This window comes from Anopheles coustani, chromosome X, assembly GCF_943734705.1.
Source record: "Anopheles coustani chromosome X, idAnoCousDA_361_x.2, whole genome shotgun sequence".
NCBI lineage: Eukaryota > Metazoa > Arthropoda > Insecta > Diptera > Culicidae > Anopheles > Anopheles coustani.
Genome location: NC_071290.1, coordinates 610,867 through 632,029, shown reverse-complemented (window position 1 = coordinate 632,029; position 21,163 = coordinate 610,867). Strand labels below are relative to the sequence as shown.

The 21,163-nt window shown below is 51.0% G+C and overlaps 1 protein-coding gene across 1 annotated transcript in view; it reads left to right on the top strand.

Moving 5' to 3' along the window:
* Positions 1 to 520: 520 nt before the first annotated feature.
* LOC131269427 (RYamide receptor) overlaps positions 521 to 21,163 on the top strand; it is a 49,519-nt gene continuing 28,876 nt past the window's right edge. Inside the window, exons 1-4 of the mRNA XM_058271781.1 lie at positions 521 to 569; positions 774 to 1,386; positions 1,481 to 1,594; positions 3,406 to 3,604. Coding sequence (XP_058127764.1) covers positions 521 to 569; positions 774 to 1,386; positions 1,481 to 1,594; positions 3,406 to 3,604 — 975 coding nt within the window. The remainder of the gene's footprint in view (positions 570 to 773; positions 1,387 to 1,480; positions 1,595 to 3,405; positions 3,605 to 21,163) is intronic.

The window sequence follows — 21,163 nt, the reverse complement described above, 5'->3', positions numbered from 1 at the left end:
GAGGTGCAACTGTTGATGACGATCTGGACGAATAGCGCCGGTAGCGATATTCCCGATAGAGCGTAGCCGCGAATCCGACAAACAATAAAATAGAAGGAAGATAATAGCCAACCCCGAGGCGTAGTGCGTGTTAGATTGTGTGCTACCGTGTGTGTGTGCGTGGGTGAATGTATGTGTGTGTGTGCGTGTTTGGCGTGACCTCGATACGCAGTGCGTCGAAACTCGTTCGGCAGACGATCTGCTCCCACGAAGCGCAGATCGTTGGAAGTTCATACAAAGTCGCTGTTGAGTCTCTTTGAGCGGCCTCCGTTGAGGTGATAAACAGTAGGCCTGGTGAGCCCTCCCCGACGTACCCAGACTTGAGTCGTCAGGTTCCAGGAAAAAAGCCAAAAGCCATCGCGGCAATTGGAAGCGGCACCGCGCGGACAGTCGGACCGGATCCCTCTTCTTCTCCCAGCGGACGGTAACAGACAGGTGGCTACTCTGGATTTGCCGTGGTCAGCGCCCTTCCCGTTCCAGCATGACCTCACATGTCCTGCAGTATGCGGACTACTTCAACCGGACACTCCGTATCAACCCTACGGCCCTTGGGGTGATAGTAGGCAGCGCCAGCGCGCTCGGCTCGAGCGTCAGCAGCAGCGTCAGCAGGAGCAACAGCAGCAGCAGCAGCAGCAGCAGCAGCAGCAGCAGCAACAGGAGCAGCCTCCTCCTGGCGACCAGCAGCAGCAGCAGCAGCGTCAGCGCCAGCAGCCTCCTGCCGAGCAGCAGCAGCAGCAGCAGCAGCAGCAGCCTGCTGGCGGGAAACGGCAGCACCCTCGGGCCGGCCGGCGAGCTGTTCGGCGAGGTGTACGCACCAAACTACCCGTACGTCTCCTCTACCGAAGAGCAGAACTACATCGATCAGCTTACCGAAAGTTTGCGCAACCAAACCGGCGCCGGCGGCAATCGCTCGTACGGCGGCTACGGCGGCTACGGCGACTACGGGCTCGAGCCGGGGCCCGCGCCCGAGTGCAGCAACGCGTACTCCGCCGGCCTGTACTTCCAGATAACCAGCTACTTCCTGTACATCACGATCTTCGTGATAGCGGTGATCGGCAACTCGATCGTCCTGTTCATCGTCCAGTCGAACCCGCGTATGCGTACGGTGACGAACTTCTTTATTACGAACCTGGCGGTTGGCGACCTTATGATGACGCTCTTCTGCGTCCCGTTCACGTTTATCTCGCTGTTTATCCTCCAGTACTGGCCGTTTGGCCTGGCGATGTGCCGCCTGGTGAACTACACCCAGGCGGTTTCGGTGCTGGTGAGCGCCTACACTTTGGTAGCGATTAGTGGCGATCGCTACATCGCCATCATGTGGCCGCTTCGACCGCGCATCACCAAGACGTAAGTGCGGGCCCTTGCGCCCTTTCGCATCCAACTGCACCCAACACTAACCTAGCTTCCGTTTCTTCTCCTCTTTCATCTCACGTTGCTGCAGCTGCTCCAAGTGTTTGATTGGCATCGTTTGGATCATAGCGCTGATAACGGCTGTCCCCATCGCCATCTTTTCCACGCTCAACTTTCCCACCAAATGGCATGAACACTGCAACGTGTAAGTATTGCAATAGGGGCGAAATCCACGCCTTACCCAGCTGGGACCTCTCTGTGACTCATCCTTAATTCGCTCCAGAGGACGCTGGGACCTCTCTGTGCGTCATCTTAAATTGGCTAGAACTAGGTATGCTAGGAAAGTCCTACCTAGTGTTGAAGCAACTCGAAACCTTCGGTTACCCTCCATCCCCCACCCAGTAATGGTGTGTGCGTAAAGAAAATAGGATACCGCTAGTTTGTGAATCACTCTCCTCGGCACAGCTAACGACCGATTCCATGTTAAATTAAAAGTCAAGCCAATCCCACCCCCCTCCCCCTCGTAGTTTATAGTTTCGAATAGTTTGTAGTTCGAACGAATTCGTCTACCTGCCTGGCCTGGTGTCTCATCCAGCAGTTGACAGCGAGTTGCCGCTCAACGTCCTGCTGTGTGTTTGCAAAAACCACCGCTTCGAAAGTTACGTCACTCACTCGCTCCTCCCTCGTCGGCCGGCGTTTTGCGGCCGGCAGATACCATTTGATAACAGATCATGGTTTATAACCGAAGCATGAAATTAGATTCCAACCCCCCCCCCCCCTCCCCTCTCCTTGCCTCTGGCCAGGAAGGAAGGAAGGACTCACCACCACCAGAGTGGCAACGTCACATTTCAACAGGATTTAACCCCCCGCCCCCACCACACACACACACACACTCACTGTAGAATGCGGTACACTTTTCCAGTGACAGGACAAGGCAGGAGAAAAAATAAATCAACACGAACACCATTTTCCACATCGGAACATCAACCAACCCATCGGCTGTATATTTGATTCCTCCAAATGTTCTACACAACACTACGTGCCCGGTGGTGGAGGAGGAGTACCGGGGGATGGGGGTTATCAGCGAGTGTTGTGGTTTTGTGTAGCACACTAGACATGCCGACTTTTGCCGAGGTCCAACACAAATAACATGCCAATTAGTGGCAGTGGTCGTGCAATAACTTCATAATTGCTCGAGCGCTCCTGTCGGGAAGTCGAGAGCATCCTCCAAATCTCCTCATACTCTTCACACACACACTCACCACACCCCCTGCGCTCCCTCCTGCTGGGGAGTAAATTATTTTACTAGCTGCCCAAAACACGGCATGGTGTTTCGAAAATTAATAAGGCTTTCCGTCAGCCGTCCATCAGACATCAGGAGAGCGGTGTTGTGTGTTTTGTTTTGGTACCGGGGGGAGGGGGGTTGGTTGGAGGAAGGTGGCTGGCTGGTTGTAAATCAAACTGCGGAGGATCAGCCGTATCGTAGATCGCTCGCTTGACGCTGTGTGTTGGTAAGCTGGAGCGTCAATGCCGGCCTCGGCTCGCGCGCGAAACACGACGAACCGTCGGGCCTCTGGGGTAATTACATCCGAGCTTTTCCATAAGGGCGATTGACACCAGCGGCAACATTAGAATTACATTAGGATTAGGCGCACCCGGGGAACGCCGGGGCTTGTTTCCTTCACCTAGCGGGCGGATCGTTAGCCCTTTTCCGACGAGTGCGCGCGCGGGCTTTGCGGCTTCGTGACGCCGGCTCGAGCGTTCCGTGCACGTCACCCAGCGCGGTCCCATAGGAGTGGGGGCGTTGCGGTAAACAGTGTGTTTGATATTCAGGCCCCACGGTTCCGCACGATAATGGTCGTTGGCTGGGCCGCAGCAGCAGCAGGCTTTTCCCATTTTCCACCGGTCGCGGGTGTTTCGAAAAACATAGAAGAACAAAAATACAAACAACGAACGAAACTCTCATCGGTTCACCCCCCCCTCTGTTTTTCACCCCCTTTTTCCCAACACACGCAGGCCGATCTGCATGGAGGCGTGGCCGTCGGCGGAGCAGGACAGGTACTACACCGTGGCCCTGCTGACCACCCAGTTCATCATTCCGCTGGTCGTGCTGATTTTCACCTACACGCGCATCGCCATTGTCGTGTGGGGCAAGCGGCCGCCCGGCGAGGCGGAAAACTCGCGCGACCAGCGGATGGCCAAGTCGAAGCGCAAGGTAAGTGCCCCCCCGCCCCTCTCCCACTTACACTATGTGCCATAACCTCACAAACCGGACTGACCGTGTGACCTGAACGAGTGACGAGAACCGCATTTCCATCCAGAGCCAGATTTAAGCTTTCCACCACCCATGGACAGCTGCATTTTCTCTTCCGTCAAAAGTCTACTGATCAAACCAAGGATTTGGTCCATACCTTGTTAGTCTTTGACACCGACTCGACAAACGAAGGACATTGTACGGTATGAAACCCGTTGTGACCAACAGTCTGATCGACCGCGTGCGCATTGGAAAAAACGAGTGAAAGTGCTGCAAAACAAAATGCAAACGGAAAATTGCTTCATGCGAAGACAATTCGTTTAGTAAGTTTTATTTAATCAAATGCTGTTTTTGAAAGGTAAGTACCCGGTGTAGGGATATATAAAGAGAGACGGGGCGCCTCCATTTGGGATTTTATCAAATATGGATTTGTGTGTATTTTGCAGGTATTTTTTAAATCCTGCAGAACGTTTTCTTAAAGGTTAACCTGTATATTTAGATAGATTATCCTTCACTGAAATCAAAACACATTTGCAGCACAACGAAAAACACTATTTATCATTATTTAGGCTAAAGCCTTGTCAACTACTTCTTTTCCCTTTCGGTGGTAAATCCATGCAATCAAACGTCAACCCCCCCCCCCCCCCCCCCCGGCCCACCCCCGCCAGCCCGTCTGTGCGCGTCCGAACAAAAGATAAGCGAGCGGGATAAATTCAGTTACCTCAAGCACTGAAAGTTCCGCTGTCTCTGCTTCTCTTTCTCCCCTCCCCTCCCCCACCCCCTACCCCCTTCCGGGGGCTCTGTCCCTTCATCATCCGGTTCAACCCCGCGGCTTTTAAAGCACTGGCAGTGAATCCCAATCACTAGATTGTGGAAGCAAATCCTTTAATTAATTTTATCACCCCCCACCAGCAAAGCTGAGTGCGTGTGTGTGTGTGTATGTGGGTATGGTTTTTTTTGCTCTATTTGCTACTTTGTGCTCCGGGCCGTCCTTCGTCTTCGAGGCTCTCGGGCTTAATCCACTCCACTCAGCGCGCGCCTGATGGTTCCAATCAGGGCGTTTTTCTTCCGCGAATGCGAAGGGGGGGAGGGTGGGGGGGGGGGGGGAAACACAACGAAGGGAAAATGATTGCCGAAGGTCGATTGCCGAAAGGAGATTAAAGGCAATTTCCATCAAATTGCCCATTAGCAAGCGATGCCTCCCCCCCCCCCCCGCCACATCCCCCGGTTGCCGTTTTGTCCCCGTTTTTTTCCTCCAGTTTAGCTCGTTCCTTTTCGCGAGTTTCCTCGAAGGAAACGCGGCAGAAGAATAGTCTCGCGCGCTCGGTGAGAGATTTTAGATTCTGACAATCGGTGTGAGACGGTGATGGGTAATTTAATCATACTTTCAAAACGGCATGCCGGCGTTGTTTCGTCGAATTTGGGCGCCCCGGAAAAAAAAGGATGGCTACCCCCAGGATGGGGCGACGGGTGAGGGGGGAGGGGGCTGGAGGGACGGTAGCGTGGGGTACCGGTTTGCTTCGATGGTTCTTGAAAATGTTTTGAATGCCGGAACCACCACCTAGCACACCACCCACCCTAACCCACCACCCCCCTCCCACAAAGGAAGGAGCGACTCCCCGCAGCTCCGAGCGACGGAAAGGAAAACAAATAAACTCCAACCGTCTGCACACACACATGCTGGTCACTCCCACGCACTCCGAGCATGCAACCTTCACGTTGAGGCAGCAGCCGCCGGAAAAACCGAAGAAAATTTCATGCCTAGTTATTGTTTATCTTGCGGTGGAAATGTAAACTATAACGCACTTCACGGTGAGTTCCTTCGAGCTCACGGAAGGGGCATGAGGCGGGGCTGGGGGGGTGTGTTTCGACCTGCAGATGATGATGGTGATGATGGTGATGCTGCGGTACTCCCCGATCTGTGACACAGCGCGGCTATTTCGGGCGTGTTATGTGTGGTAGTGTTTTTCCTTTTCCGTTTCCCCTTTCCCGGTCCCCAATCAAAGTGGGTCAACTTGGTGGCCCCCTCTTTTTTTTACGGCTCGTGTTCGGTCCATTAAAAAGATTGAAGCATAAAACAGTCTATATACAGCGGCATCGAGGCCGACGGGCGCGCGGTAAAGACTGACTTTAATGTATACACTCGAAATCAAAACCCAAACAAGACAAAAAAAAAAAGGTAGGAAAAATGTAGAACCATTTGTGCACGAGACGATATGGGGAAAAGGGGAACAAAACATGATAGCGACGTTGGCATTGAACAGCACAGAACGGCACATCAAACGCGGAAAATAGGTGCAGCAAAACAAAGAGAAGAAAACAAACACGAAAATGTTCGGAGCATCAGCAGTTACATCGAGAGTGAGCCACTCGGGGGTGTCATTGCCAACTCGGTTGTCAACTAGCTCGACAGGAGCAAGGGCAAGAGTCGTCTACTTACACGTTTTTCGCCGGCAATCCACTGCGCTTCGGGGTTAGGTTCGTTTTTCGCCTTCGGTCCAAAAGCCAAGGCTGAGCCCTCTGGCAGATCCTCTCGATGCTGTGTCACGGGTGAGGGCCAAACCCTAGGATTTTGCTTCGAAATCTTTCAGTCATTCATCTTCGTTAGCTGCGCACGCTATTAGGTGATGCCAAGCTCAATGATATCCTTTTAGGTGTGTGTGAGAGAGAGAGAGAGCGAGAGCCAGCGTCGGCAGAGTCTTGTTCGAACCATCGTTCCATCCACCCCTCCTCCGAGGGCACATACTTGGAAAGTCCTATATTTTAATTGATGTCATGCGGGTTACGCCTACAGAAAGAGAGAAAGAGAGAGAGAGAGAGAGAGAGTGGGTGTGGGGGTTAAGAGAATAAATTAATTCAACCGTATGAGAGTTTACCCCTCAAACAGTGATAAGATATCAGTAATACTTAACTTTCACTTTGTTTTCCCCGTTTCCGCAAGCTGCTCGGGAAAAGCTTTAAAGGTTCGAAAAGTGGTACTTTAAAGTTATTTTAATCCCACAACTAGAGCCCGTTCCGTGCTGCGGGAAATTTTTCTCTTTCCAGTTTCCATCGACATGCCGCTCCGATGACGAGAATGCCATTTATCCGCTTACCACGGCAAACGCGTGCTGAGAAGTGGAAAGCTTTAGGTTTTTCCCGTGCGCCCAAACAATGTGGATCATGGTTTTTGTGCTATTTTAATGTTTGCGGGAAAGTTTTGGAATCTGCTGTGTATGCTTGTACGTGGTAGTACTATTTTTAAAATATTTAACGCTTACCGTACGGTGAAGCGAAAATGGGTTATTTACTTTTCGAAAGTGGTATCTCACTGAAGAAAACCTACCGATAGAGATATGTTGGACTTATCAATAATATTTGTACAACCGACAAAGCCCGGGATAAGGCTCAATAGCAGGGAGGAAATGCCCTGCTACTCTGTGTAAATGACATTTTTACAAATGACAAAAGTCCCATACTTCGATGCTCCAGCTCTCTCTCTCTCTATGCTAAGCAGCTGTGTAATTATGTTGAAGGTATTCTTACCGAAGGGATTAGAAAGCGATTTGTAAAGCATGAAAGCATTGGAAAAGCTTACCGTCAACAAATCAGAGGATCAGATTTTCTCAACGTTGTCATGTATTAGCAAAAGGCTAGTACGACTTCTTCCGGTAAAGAATGTATTAATATTTATTCATCGTACTTAGGAAACGAATGAATGGGACAGTGTTAAACATACAAAAAAAGTTCGTGTGTGTTCAAGTGTTTTACAGCTTATAACTTCACGTACATTCGGCTTAGCGGTGTGGAAGTGAGTGGACTTTGTCTGATACTTTATTGTTTCAGCAAGATTTAACAATATGCATAGCTCTGGCTCTTTTTCCTCGATTACAGATCTTTATCTTTTCTAGTCTCGCGTAACATATCCTTTTTCTTCTTAATTTCATTCAAGTCATTCAAGTTAACCGGTTTTGTGTTTATCTTGGATGGCACTAGATATATTAACTGAATCTAACGCTCTTTAGAATAAGCACAAAACTATCGATTCGTGTCAAAAAATGATTTCAAGGATATCGTAAATATCTCACCTCAAGGACATGTTGGAGATTTCCGTGATGTTTATCGTGTAGTTCTTGAAGTGGTCCTTCGATCAACCTCCGTCATTTTCCACGGCAGTGGTTGATCAGATTTTTGGAAGGTGAATGGGATGCATTCGTTGTTGTACGAGCTTGCGTAAGTAAACACAATATTACAGATTGTTGTCAAAACTTGATTTCAATAAGTTAACCATTACTCTCTCACCTGAGGGACATGTTCGATATTTCTGTGTTGATGTTTCCATCCTCGGTCCCCATCCGCATTGAAGCTGGTGGCGTTCTGCTTGATAGAAAGTTGTTTCGGGCGTCATCTAGCATTTTGTCCCGGCGATGCTTTATCAGATTTTCGATGACGGCTTCCAGAGCTGGCGCTTACTTCTCATCTTAACATTTTCTATCCTCACCTTCTCGCACTGTTTACCTTCGTCGAACAAATTTCTACTTCAAAAAGTCGGGTTTGTTGGTTCGTACAAATTAAGAACACCCATCAACCGAGACGCTCGTTGAAACGCCGGCGTTTCGAGCACGGTGAAGTTGTTGCTCGCACAGGACGCTCAGTTTTGCCCGTGAAGTTGGACATTTTTTCTTCGCTTATAGGCTCGATTATTTTTATGTGATCCTGCTATTTCCTAGCTTCATTGAAGTGCCGGTGCAATTTGTAAATACGGTCTACCTTATCTCATCGTAAAAGTAAAATGTAACCCCAACTGCCAAATTGGGGTCCAATGTTGCTGCTCACTATATCAAGGTGAACACAACGCGGGTAGGAGTAAGCCATTGAAAAGCAGTACCCCATGAATGAAATCGCAGCACTTGGCCGATGACACAAAACCCGCTTAATGGAGTTTGTCCTTCGGCCAAAAAGGGGTTAGAGTAAGTGATCCGGAACTGCCGCCATTAAGCTACGGGGCGCCGTCAACCTTTATCGGCCGCTGACGCTATTGCGTAACCGCCGTTGCGTCCGGCCTCGTTGAGAATGGATGAAGATGTGTGCCTAGAGACTTTCCCCACTTCGTTGAGTGCGCGTTTTTTCCGCTTTTTTTTTTGGGGCGAACGGTATACAATATCGGCTCGTGCTGAAGTGACCACGGCGATGGATAAGACCGGACTGCAGGTTGCGGCCGGCATTTTTGGAGCCCTCTTTGCATTCCGGAGCGCGGCGAAGATGTCAAGGCGAGCCGCGTTTGCGATCCCGGGGAGTGTTGGAGTAGCCTTCCCCATAAGCTTCGCACGGATGAGTCGGTCACGTAGGAGCTCCTTTCCAAAATGGTGCATACGGATCCCGTCTCCGAAGGGTGAGCAGAAAAACCACCGATTGGCCGGTTCCGAAAATGCAAGACGGTTAATGAGGGACGTGCCCGGGTAAGGTAAGCGTATAGACACATACACCGCTTGTAAGTCGGTAAGCCATCGCCAGCGGAAAGTTTGGGATGTTTGGGGCTATCCGTTACATTCGTCCGGTGTCGAACTGACCTTTTCACTTGCGGCATTATGAAAGTAAATGCGAACCCATGATGTTGATGCAGTCCGCGTCGAGAGCTGTCCGGATGGATGGAGTAGTGATTGCTTTTGTTTCTTGGCCTTTTGGGGGCCCGGATCACGCACGCGTTATTTCGACGTGGTATTTGGTGGACCTAGGGCGGCGAACTACTTAAACGTTTTGACTTCATTTCAGAGCTTATTCCGGAGCTGGGCTCCGTCGTCATAGGCGCTATGGAGGTTACGGTGGAGTTCGTCTTTTTACGACACTCGCATATCGAGGGAAAGGTACTCGGCAGCGCTGTGCGAGTGAATTAGTATAGGTCCGCTAGGCAGGCCATAAATATTTGCGATAAATTTAAGATGTCAGCATAAATTATGCATGGCAAACTTTTTTGTTTCCCACCCGTTTTCCAAGGTACCTTTGGCTAAAAAAATGGCTCGTATTGCCAGGTCCTGTGGCGTAGACAAGGGACACATAAACGGTCCTTTTGGATATGACATAACGTCGGGCTCCGAGCTCAGGGGCATTCCGTTGGGCGTTGGGCTATCGGAGTTAAAACTTAATGAATCGATAGCCGGTTGATTATTGGCCCCGAAAACTTCCAAAACCACACACACGCACATACCAAACGCTTCCCAGGTGTCCGTCCGACCATCGGCGGGTTCAACATCCGAAGCGGATGATAAATTATTGCTTTCCGGATCTGCCCGCTTGGCTTCGCCCGGTAAGCGTTGATTGCTCGGGGGCCCGCTTTATGACAGCTATGAAATCTCGCCGCGCCACTCCTCCTCCTCCCATTTTTCGTGTGTGGCGAGTGTCGCGAAAATGGAAAACGCTCCGCTCCACGGTTGCGTCGCGCAAAGGGTCATCGTCACACGCAATCGTCACCGCAATCGCAATCGATCGCATTATTATTAAGTGCCGTTCGCGCTTCCCATTCCTTCGGGAAATGCGTGGGTGGGTTTGATGGGCACGGGCGGAACAGGTTGAGGGACGCTATACCGAGAAACCCATTACATCCATAAATATGCGATCAACCTCACACCCAGCTGTGAGGTGGCACCCCGTAGGTCGTATCTTCAAATCGGTTTCGAATCAGAACGCCGCCTTCGCGATTCCGGCGCCCGTACATTCAACTCTTCCGGTCGCCTGCCTAGCGGACCGCCAACCACCAATCCCCCTGCGCGTTGGGTGATACATTTCAATTTACATCGAATTGATGCGGCGCCACCATCCCGAACATGGTTTCTGCCATGAGTAAGCGACCTCTACCACTGGAAGGACGCGTGTCCCTGGAGGGGTTTTGATGCGGAAGTGCGTACCCCCTCCCCCGTACTAGTGCTTCGTAAATGTGTGTACGCTGTATGGGACATGCCAAAGCATTATCGGCAAAGAAGTATCGTCGTTGGGCGTAGCTAGAATATAACACGCCAAACTTTTTTTCCTCCACTGCATCCTAGTTGTACTAACTCCTGGTGATGTGCATCAACATTGAAGGCATTAAAGATCCACTCCGGAACGAACCCTCCAATCCATTCCAACTCCAACAACGCGCGTTGGGTGTGTGATTCCAGGCTGACTCCGAAAGCAGAAGCGGAGCAGAGTGTGCAGGAAGCTCTTAATGGCAACGTTTGGAGCACGCGACTCCGACTCCGGGTCCTCCGGGGTGCCGGATTCGGAACCAACCAGATAGGAGTGTTTGCCTACCACCAGCTTCAGTGGTGCTTTATGGAGTGTAATGTCCGCGTTCCAGGCAGATAAATAGATATTTCCACGTAACTTTGATCCCTTGCGCAAAGAAAAAGGGACTAAACTCACTCCGCCAGCTGTGTGCTTCCCCCAACTCTATATGGCTGGGCGATAGGAGAAACTTAAACAAGAAAAAAACAAAACTCCCCGAGCAAACTGGGCCCCATTGTGCAGCACCCAAACATGCCGCACGGCATTTGGTTGTTTTGTGACTTCCAGTTTTGCAAACATGAGGGGGGGGGGAGGCTGGACTTCCGTTTTCTCCTTTCCGTTTCATGGCGGCGAAAAGAAAAACCTGACAGATTGGGTGCGTGTTTGGTTTGAAAAACAAAGCAGTGAGAGAACGTTGATAAACAACCGGATGGACGGAACGGTTCTCTCATGCCGCCAGCCCCCCCGCTCCTGTGTGCCAGAAGTGCGCAACATAAACTATCACTAGCGCTATCATTCCCCTCCCCCGATAGGACACTTCCTCATCCGCGAACGGCGGTCGAGGGGGGGCGCACAATAAGTGCCATTTAATGACGGGCCGCACCGTACGCAAATCCCGTACCCGAATCGATGCCAATCGAACGCGCACGGCCGGAAGGGAAAGCACTCTGTCATCTGCGTCGACATCCGTTACGCACAATGCGTTTCCAGACGATTAGCACGAGCTCCGGTTAGCGTCGATAAACAGCTGTTACTCGTGCTACGCGCTCGCTGAAGGAAAAAAACAACCTCACTGGCTGCGCTGAAGAAGCAGCTAAATCTGGTTGGTTCCTTCGATACGAAAGTGGAATGATTTCATCGTGGAAGTGTTGAAGAAGAGCAACGTTAATGTTTCGAAAGGAAAGATACACTGTTTCTGGTGAGTTTTTCAGTAACGACTGACACCATTCGCAAGCGCAAACGACAATACTTCTCTACAATCTGCCAGTAATTGGAAGTCCTCTATTGACTTTCCAAACAGAGTCTCTGCATACATTAAACAAAGAAATGATATGCGGAATGCGCTAACTGAGTTGAGTTCTGCTGCTATACGACGAACGAGGTTCTAGCAAACGATAGCGCGCGGATGCAATTAGTGCGCGCTGTTTTTCCTTTTAGGGAGGTAGAGTTTTCCTTTCCGATTTGATTCCGTTCTGGATCCAAGGACGGGTCGGGCTGGCTCAAAGACGCAACCCGCTTGCAAGTGGAAGTGCATGCCTCGATTGCTTCGGTAATGATGAGCTGATATGCCGGTAAAGCGGCCAGCGAAAGCGAACGGAATAAACGAGCACATGCGAACCGGCACGTAGTATTACAGCCTCCCCTAAAGAATATCTCTGGCGTTCTCCCAATTTCGTCGTGTCCTGTGGCAACAAACGTCAACTGCCATCGGTGAGGAAAGATGAAAATATAACGGGGTTACCGGCGTTAACCCTTCCAGCGCTAAATTGCGACAACAGACCTCGTAGGCACGTGATTACTTTCCGATTACAACTCAATTTCCGACGACTACATGCAACTCCCCACGGGGTGGGACGTGCGTCCAAGGGGTTAGTCGCAAGGATCCGTGCTTTTTGTTTGCTGTTTCGTTTTTCTACACCCAAGCTTTTTCTTTTTTTTTTTTACTTCTTCCCCAATTCGCTTCACGTCGTACCGAGAACATGACACTTCATTTAGTGGCAGGCATGGTTTGCCGAGGACGCCATTAACACCGGGCGAAGGTAGACACACATGTGGATCGGGGGGGGACCACGTTCTTCAGGGCTGGTTGCTTGCTGCACCGTCATGGAAAATTCGTTACGGGCGCCACACCACACGTACGCACAACTTCCGCGTCATGTCTTCATTAAGTGAGCGCTTTTTGAACGCCTTAACACGCCATTCGACACGCCGAAAAAAGGGCAGCCCGACGCTTGTGTCTTACGGCGAGCAACGGGAGGCGAGGGGGGGGGGGGGTGGAGGAGTGACACACCGAAATCGCCCTGTCCAATGCAAAGGGCCGGCAGGAAAGTCGAAAGACAAAGCACACGCCCGTCTGTGCAAAGCCGGATATGCTAGTGGCTTGAGGGAGCAGCGGGGGGTGGGGTGAGAGGTTGGTGTCAAAGGTGTTCAAAGCCCGAGGAAGGTAGCAGCTGGCAGCACGAGCACAGACACCTAAACACAAACAGCACACGCGGTAGCCAAGTTTTTTTTGGAAATGATTAATTTCCCATTAGCAACCGGAAGCTTAGCTTTATTAGAGGTGGACCTCCGGCAGAAGTCGCCCCCTCCCCCCACCCGGTCCGCGTGCTGCGCTGGGATAGGGAGTGTGGGATCCACAGTTTCGGACGCTTTCTTCCAGCAGTGAGAGAAACCAACAAAACCAGGCAAATACCCGTGTGGAAGATTTTCGTGAGAGCAACAGCTTGGCGAAACGGAAAAGCTTCAAAGTCGTCCATTTCTTAAGGATTTCTTAAGCTCGTATTTCATTTGATATACCCAACAATGGCATGCAGATATCGTTAAGGATCTATATTGGTTCTTCAGCAGATCTTCACAAACCGCGAATACATCGCCAATTTCCCATTTTAAGCTCTAGACCCTCCTTGTCCAGATTGCCCGTGTTGGCCTTTGCCGGCGGATTGGAAAGGCGAAGGGTAGGTAGCAACAATGTACGTGCCCTTGTTTGACGCGCCCGCCGACTCCGGGGTGTGATGATCCAATCGAACGGCGAGGCGAGAAATTCGAGATTTGAGTTACCGTAGACCCAATACAGGGGGGGCAGGGCAGTGTGTGTAGCGGTGTAACTCAAAACGGTAGCGGTGTGAAATGTGCGGCTTTAATGGTATCTGGCGCTGCCAATCGTGCGCGGTTAAGTTGCGCTTATTTTGAGTGGTAATTATGAAACAACAACAACATGACGGCTACAAGGTCTGCTCGTTCGAGGGGATGTTGTTAGTGCCGTTTACGCAACCGTCGAAGCATCCCGACGGGACATTGATGCTCCCCGTGCGGTCCACGGTGAGAGGCAGGGAGAGAGAGAGAGAGACAGAGAGAAAGAGAGAGAGAGAGAGAGAGAGAGAGAGAGAGAGAGTTATCAATCAAGCTTGAGAAGCTGCGGCGGTACTGGAAGCCCTTATCCGAGCCCTATTTGCGGCGCCCCGGAGTTGCTAATGCCAACCCATCAACTCTGGACCGGTTACTGTTTTGTTTTTGAAGTCGATCTCGAAGGAGTGGCGGCGCATCGCTATCGCCGAAATAACGAACCGGTGATAGCAACCAACGCCAGCGGGAGTTCCCCTCGGCCCGGGTTGAAGCCCGCTTAACTCGAACAAAACGTTCGGAGGACGTTTCTCGTCCAATTTACGTAATCTCATCTCAGTGCATCATCCATCATCTTCGCCGTGGCTCTCGCGCGCGCATGCAAGGTGGCAACGAAACGCGGATGGAAAAGAAAAAGGCACTCTGCGGTGGCCCTCCACCGACAAAAAAAAACAAAAAAACAAAACAAACGGTTTGTCGAATAGGCTCGGGACCATCACTTATGGAGTTAAGCATGTGGCTATTTTTAAAGCAATTTCTACTCGCCAATAGGCCGGCCACACGGTGCAGATGAAGCAAACCCGAAGCAAAAGCAAGAAGCCAACCGACGCAAGGCTGCGCAAGTGTCGCGTGCAAACGTCGAAATGCAGCAGCCTCTCACACAGCCGCTGTTTGACATTGGGCTACGCCAGGTGACGCTGCCGAAATTCGGTAGGCAATTCGACTGCCGGGAAGGTCACACAGGTAGCGCTGCTGTTAAAATACTGAATTATCGACCAACTCATTGGGCTAACCTTAGCTGTTCAGCGATAAATAATTCCGATACACAACGGGGAGAAGGTTGCGGTGAACTATACCTTGTGGCCGCGTTACTCTTGATCGTCATCGGGTTCACTGTGTTTGTTTTACCCTGAAGGCTCGGGTTCGATTCGCGATACGGGATCCAGGATAGTCTGCTCGTTTGATAACATGCTTTTTCAAGCTCCTGTCCGATGTAGCGATGGACTTTGTTAGCAGCTTCCATGGACCAGGCCAAAGGTTCCTGTCTGGTTCCGAATTGCACCAAAGGATTGGAGACAAAATTAGTCACCAAGACTCAACTCATCATGGAGCTGGAAGAGGAGCAAGTGGATTACGATAAGAAGGAAGAGTTATAAAAGTATCGTTCTATACCGAGATAGTGTAGGTAATATCCACTATCCTTAGTTTTTATTTTAGAGCTTTACAACTGTAAAAAGCTGTGTTAATGTTTAACTAAAATTCAAACTAAAAAAGTACCTGCTGCCTCAACCTAACCTGGCTTCACACTCGCATACAGGACACAACGAATACCTCCGTTGATTCGGCAACAGCTGCCTTTCACCGGACCAACCTTTCCTGTGTGCGCTCCTGTGTCATCGCGGGGTCAACGGTGTCCCTTGAGGTGGAGTATCGCTTACGCAATATGTCCGGTAGGCGCCGTTTGCGAAGCTCCAAGAGCGAAGGCACATCCATTCGGGAGCCCGGATTCGCTAATTGAGTGTGTGTTTCTGTTCCCCCAACCCGCCCCAACCGTCCAGCGCAGATTCATCGTCAAACAAACCGGCACGGTGGGGGAGGGGAGGGGCAACAACACTGGTGCGCGCTCGACACTCTTTCGGGCCGGCCCACCAGCTTCACGGGGTGAAGCGGCATGGAAGTCGTGTTTGTTAACGGCTTTTGACGATGACATTGATGCGGATTTGTCACCGTGCGATGTACGCCAGATGTTGTGAGGCGAAGATTGATTTTGACAGTCCAGGGTCGCCGCACTCGTCGCCAGGTCCGCCACCGCAACGCGTGCCCTGCTGCCCCTGGCCATCCCAAACTGTTGGCAGATTCTTGTTAACTGCCATCCTCGCTACCGTCTACCCCTACCCGCAGCTCTCGGCAAACTTCGCAAAGACCCCGGGACAAGTGTGTTTGTCAAACTTTTGCCCATCTCCCTCGGTTCGCGACCGAGCTTCCACCCGCCTGCCTCACTCGCATTGGCAAGTGGGGTAAGTGAAATGGATTTTAATTGAATCCCGAACTGTCCTAAATCATCGTGTCTTGTATCTTGCGCACAGCGGCAGGTTTCGGACCTTCCGGCGACTGATTCGGCACACCCCAAAACCTTGACGCCTCCGGAGTCGCCTTCCGCCCGGAGTGAACTTCCTACCACATTCGACTTTATAATGTCTTCCTAATTAATTCGTTTTTGAGCCAGCTTCTTCCCAGCTGACAGTTGTCGCACCCACACGCAAATCACCAGGACGAAGTTTCGAGGACACCACCATCGCATCAAGTCCAGCCTCCGTTGGTTGCCTTTTGCCGGCGGACTACTGCTTTCTCTGTCGTGCGCAGCATCGAGGACCGAGGCGACTTATGCGTTCGTTCGATATCAGTCCGAAGGGACTGACGCGGCCTGAACGGAAAGTTTACTGGAAGTCCTTATGGATTGACATGGCGGTTAAAGTGTTGAAGAGATTCATAGCTTATTTCATAAGGTGGTATGGTCAGGGCATTCGCTCATCATTAGGCACGAGGACCTTACCTTCCCAGTTAGTATATGCAAACAAGTTGCATATTCCAGCCAGCACCACGAGGAGGTTGGGATAGGATTTTGCTGACCAGCTGAAAAGAAAAATATTAGATTATTCTGATTTAAATTTGCTTCCCCCCTCCCTCCCCAGGATTCCGCTCATATATAGATATAATACAAAATAATACAAAAAAATATATGTATATATAATACAAAAAATACAATATAATACAATATATAATACAAAATATAATTCAAATAATACAAAACATTGCGCGACCGCGACCAGCCTCCCCCACACAGGTCCTTCCGCTCAGTATGTCGCGTGTGGTACTACCTTTATACTCACCTTATGGGCAATTTCATTCAGCAAATCATGTTAACGACTCACTGCCACGAACTCTCCCCAGGCGGCTCGGTATTTTAAGGCCATAGTTAATTTACAAATTTGCCACAGTAGAATGCAAAGTCCAGAGAGAGAAAGAGAGAGAGACAAGTGATTTCTTGGTCACTAGAGAAGGAAACCGGATGGATTGTCTCTAGCACAAGGAGGGCGGACGCGGTGGTGAGCAGTCTGCACGTCGATTTGTCACCCTGGTCCGACCCGGGTGGTCATCCGCATCTCATCGCGACCGGATGTGGTTTCGCTCCCGGTGGTTTCGGGCTGCAAAATGGCGAGCATTAGTTCGGGGGATGGCTCGGGGGAGGCACCCAGACAGTTTGCTAATATGCTACGTGCTAATGGGCACCTGTGCGTTCGTGTGTTTGCGGTCTCGAACGGTGGAGGTCACGCACCGCCATTCGTTTAAATAAATTACTAGCGATTACCGGTGCTGACATGGTGCCGGCGGCACCTCTCTTGGAAGCCCAACGTCTGGCCGCGTTCCGCTCGGGGCGTGGGCTTCATAACTTATACTGTGAAGAAGACAAATCAAGATGCACAAGGTTGCCAACAAACCCATGACATGCCCAGAGACCGCCTTCGTTAATGATCACACGAAATTAACCCTGTTTGTCCACTCTGATGCTCGCATTACCTCCTCAAGGTGGGTTTTGGGTGATTGGCTGTTTTAAGCTGTTGTTGAAGCGTTACCCAAACGAGGGTGAGGTGGTAAAAACCAATCTCTTAAACAGTTCCCCGAAGTACTCCTAAGTACCGGGGGGGGGAGCACGTGTACACTTGCTGACTGGGTTACGGAACCCTACGGTCGGTCGGTCATCCATCTTCCCCAGCATCCACCACACACACACACACACACACACACACACACACACACACACACACGACAGGGGTTTTCCCGGAACGACCGCCATCAGTAATAATAATCAGGCCGCTCGGCGCTCATAATGTGCTCTAAATTGTATCGGATGATATAACTGCACGCCGCACGTTGGGGCATAGAACCCCGGGTTAGAGGCGGCGTAAGGCGCCCAGGGATGGCGCGGTGCCGTGTGGCCTATGAGGCGGTGGACTTTCACCACTTTAACCTGAATGGACTTTCGAATTGGCCGGCGGGGTTTGCGGGCTAAATTGTCGGGTGTCAGTTGGTCGATGTCTAATCTGCTCTCGTTGTTGCCGCTGCTGCTGTTACCAACCCCGCTGCTGCATTGTTGGCAGTTCTTTGTTTGCGCAGCAGTCGCGGTTCCCAGTGCCCCGGAATGGGAGGTTCGGTGTGAAAGCTTATGACATTACATTACCCTGCGCTTACCCCGATCCCACTCCTGCCCAATCGCACTCACGCGAGATGGATGTAATAAAATGCTCCAAAGCTGGCACGAGAGTACCACGAGCGTTTGTGTGCACGCGGAGGTGAGAAGAGGTACATGGGCACCTCACAAAAAAACCCCGCAATAGAAGTAGTGAACGGTAACGGGCAGGAAAAATCTTCATTAAGCTGTTTTCGGCTCAAGTGATGATGCGACTTTCGGCTCTGTCATCCGCTGCATCCGTCGTCGTGGCCGGAGGTTCCCGAAACTAGAGACGTCGGACGTGACGATAAACTTTTATTTGGGGACACCCTCCTGTGTGTGTATGTGCCCCGACAAACGGCTCTCTTTGGGAAAGGTCTTCGGGTAGACCGAATCCTTAAGGATTTGCGCTATAAATAACAGATTGCCGTTATGCGTGCGTGTATTTGGTCTGTGCGGTCGGGTGTGTAGATTTGGCGACCTTTTGCGGGTGTAAGACGCTGTGTGTGCCGGCTGGCAACACCGATAGCTCGCGTACGTAATGCCGAACTATATCGCCCGCTTCTCCGCGCCCCTAGCGAAGGGGTTTTGGGGGGTTCCAAAACTTCCAATAATGGCTCCAAATTGAGGGTTTTCTTTCCTCTACGAATGTAGTTGGCTGTGTGTGTGTGTGTGTGTGTGTGGGGTGTGTATCGCACGGGTTACAGAGGCGGACAAATTGGCGACTCTCCAGCCCGAAGGCCCAGCCTTGCCTGATCGAATTCCAAAGGGGCCTCCAAACGGCGTACTATTGAGTGCGAAGCGAAACGATTATTACCGTCCCCGGGCTTTTCGGTCCAAATATTGACTGTTCGGCTTTAGGCAGCAAAGGCTGTTTTTGGCAAAGTTGAGCAGCCATTGATAAGGTTTTACGACGTACCTCACATCTCGGGGAGGAACACACTCACACACACACACACACCCTGGCAAAAGAGCCGGCTTCCCGACATTGTTGCATCAATCGCGTGGCAAAAAGGACGTGCGGGTGGTAACGTCGATGGGAGCCCGGGTACCCCGGGGGGAAAGGGGGGGGATGGACGTCAACTGGCAGTGAGATAACAGCCAGCGAGTGAACCGAAGCGAATCGCTATGATCGGGATTAAATTCTCCAGCACCTCGGAAGGAGGAGCCTAACGACAATGGCACACCGATTGCTGTAAATTTATGCAACCGGCAGACGATACGGTCCGGGTGCCCAAAAACCGTCGATACAAATCGGGAGTTCCCACCCAGAAGCAGGGGCAACAATTACGCAACCTCGATTGGCGCTCAGGTGACGCGAAACGAACCAATGAACCAACGCGGTGTTCGAAGACACGAGCAAAGGAGTGTAGGGTGTGGAGTAAATTGTCAAGCCGTGTAGTGTTCAGCCCCGAAAATGAATCTTTCACCTTCAACTGAAATGGAAAACATTCTGGCATCCCCACGGGACCATGTGTTAAGGCGTCCCATCTTCATCGTCGTAAGAAACTTGCGAACTTCTTATTCGGAGGTCAACTGGTGATTGAACAGAAGTTTTTCGTGAAAAACAAAAATGACAAGCATTTTAAACACAAGCTATAGTAAAAATCGCTAACCACCAGTGGAAGAAGAAAAATAAAAGAGCGTCCATTGGCAGACATTTGTGAATCCCGAAAGACAAAGCGAAATAAAATTAACAAAAAACATTAAACTCCCAAATGGCAGTCGCCAACGGATGGGGGGCATGAGAAAAAAAAAACCGACAAGTAAGGGGGCTAGTGGTTCGCACATCACGAGAAAAAGCTTCACAATTTCAATGAGAGTCCATGTCAGAGGAGGATGGGGTGGGGAGGGGGGGAGGAGAGAAACCTCTTTTCTTTCACCCGAGCGGATGATAGTGATCTAGCTAGGGGGTAAAAGGGAATCTAATAAGTCTAAGATGAGATGAAGGGCTGCATGAGGAGAGCATGCGGTGATAATCTCCATGCATACACAAACTTACAAGCGCCCCTGTACGAAAAGTGAAATGTCGACCAAAGGTGGGTGGGTGCGGGGGGTTAGGGGGGTATGGAAGCGTATAAATAAATAAATCTAGGCGGCATTAGATCGCGCTAGCAGGTGGTGTTGGCTGTTGGCAGACGATTCAATTCTGCAGAGTGAACGTTTGGGTTCCCCCCCCCCCCTCCTCCTCCTTTCCTGCTCCTCACTCCTCTCCCCCTTCAATCGCTTAAGACGTCGGTCCCTTGCATCGCTTACGCAACCGGAGTGGAGTTGGAAGATGCATCTGCCATTATCTAAGCAATGGGTGAAAAAACAAAAAATGGCGAAACAGCGAAACGCTGTGAATAAAAAAAAGAAAAAACCAGCTCCCAATCATGGCCAGCACGAACGCAGCTCGTTTCGTTCGAGAGCTGTCAGCCGAAGTAGCAGCAGCACGCTCCGTTCCTGAACCACCATTCGGGATAAGAGCTATCGGAATATTGGTGATGAAAAACGGACCGCAAGCTTAATGAAAGCGGACGATGCACACGCCGCCGGAGGCTGCACGACACCGGTGCAAGGTTTAACAGTACAAACACCCGAGAGCTCATCATATTCGGTTGCTCGTCTTATTATGCTACAAACGAGCGATGGCAGCGCTTGATAAGGGTGGCCCCCGGGTGCGGGGGTGGGAGGTGGGGGGTGGGGGGGGGGGGGGGGCGGTTCGGTTAACAACATAATATGCAGGCTCCCCCAGCGCTAAACCCGGTGGTTCGCGTTGCATAATGCGGTGCGGTGCTAACCTGCAGCGTCGCGCAATGGGGATGGGTGCACTTGCCAAGCGCGTGTGGATAAGCAGCCGGGACCCATCGGGCACCAGCACACCATCAACAGCATCATCGACATTAGCATCGACAAAAGGCTGCTGCTGCTGCTGCCGGAGAGCCATGCAGACCCCCTTCTCGTCGCGTTCCAGAACTGCCAACCCTTGGAAGAAAGGCAGCAAACCG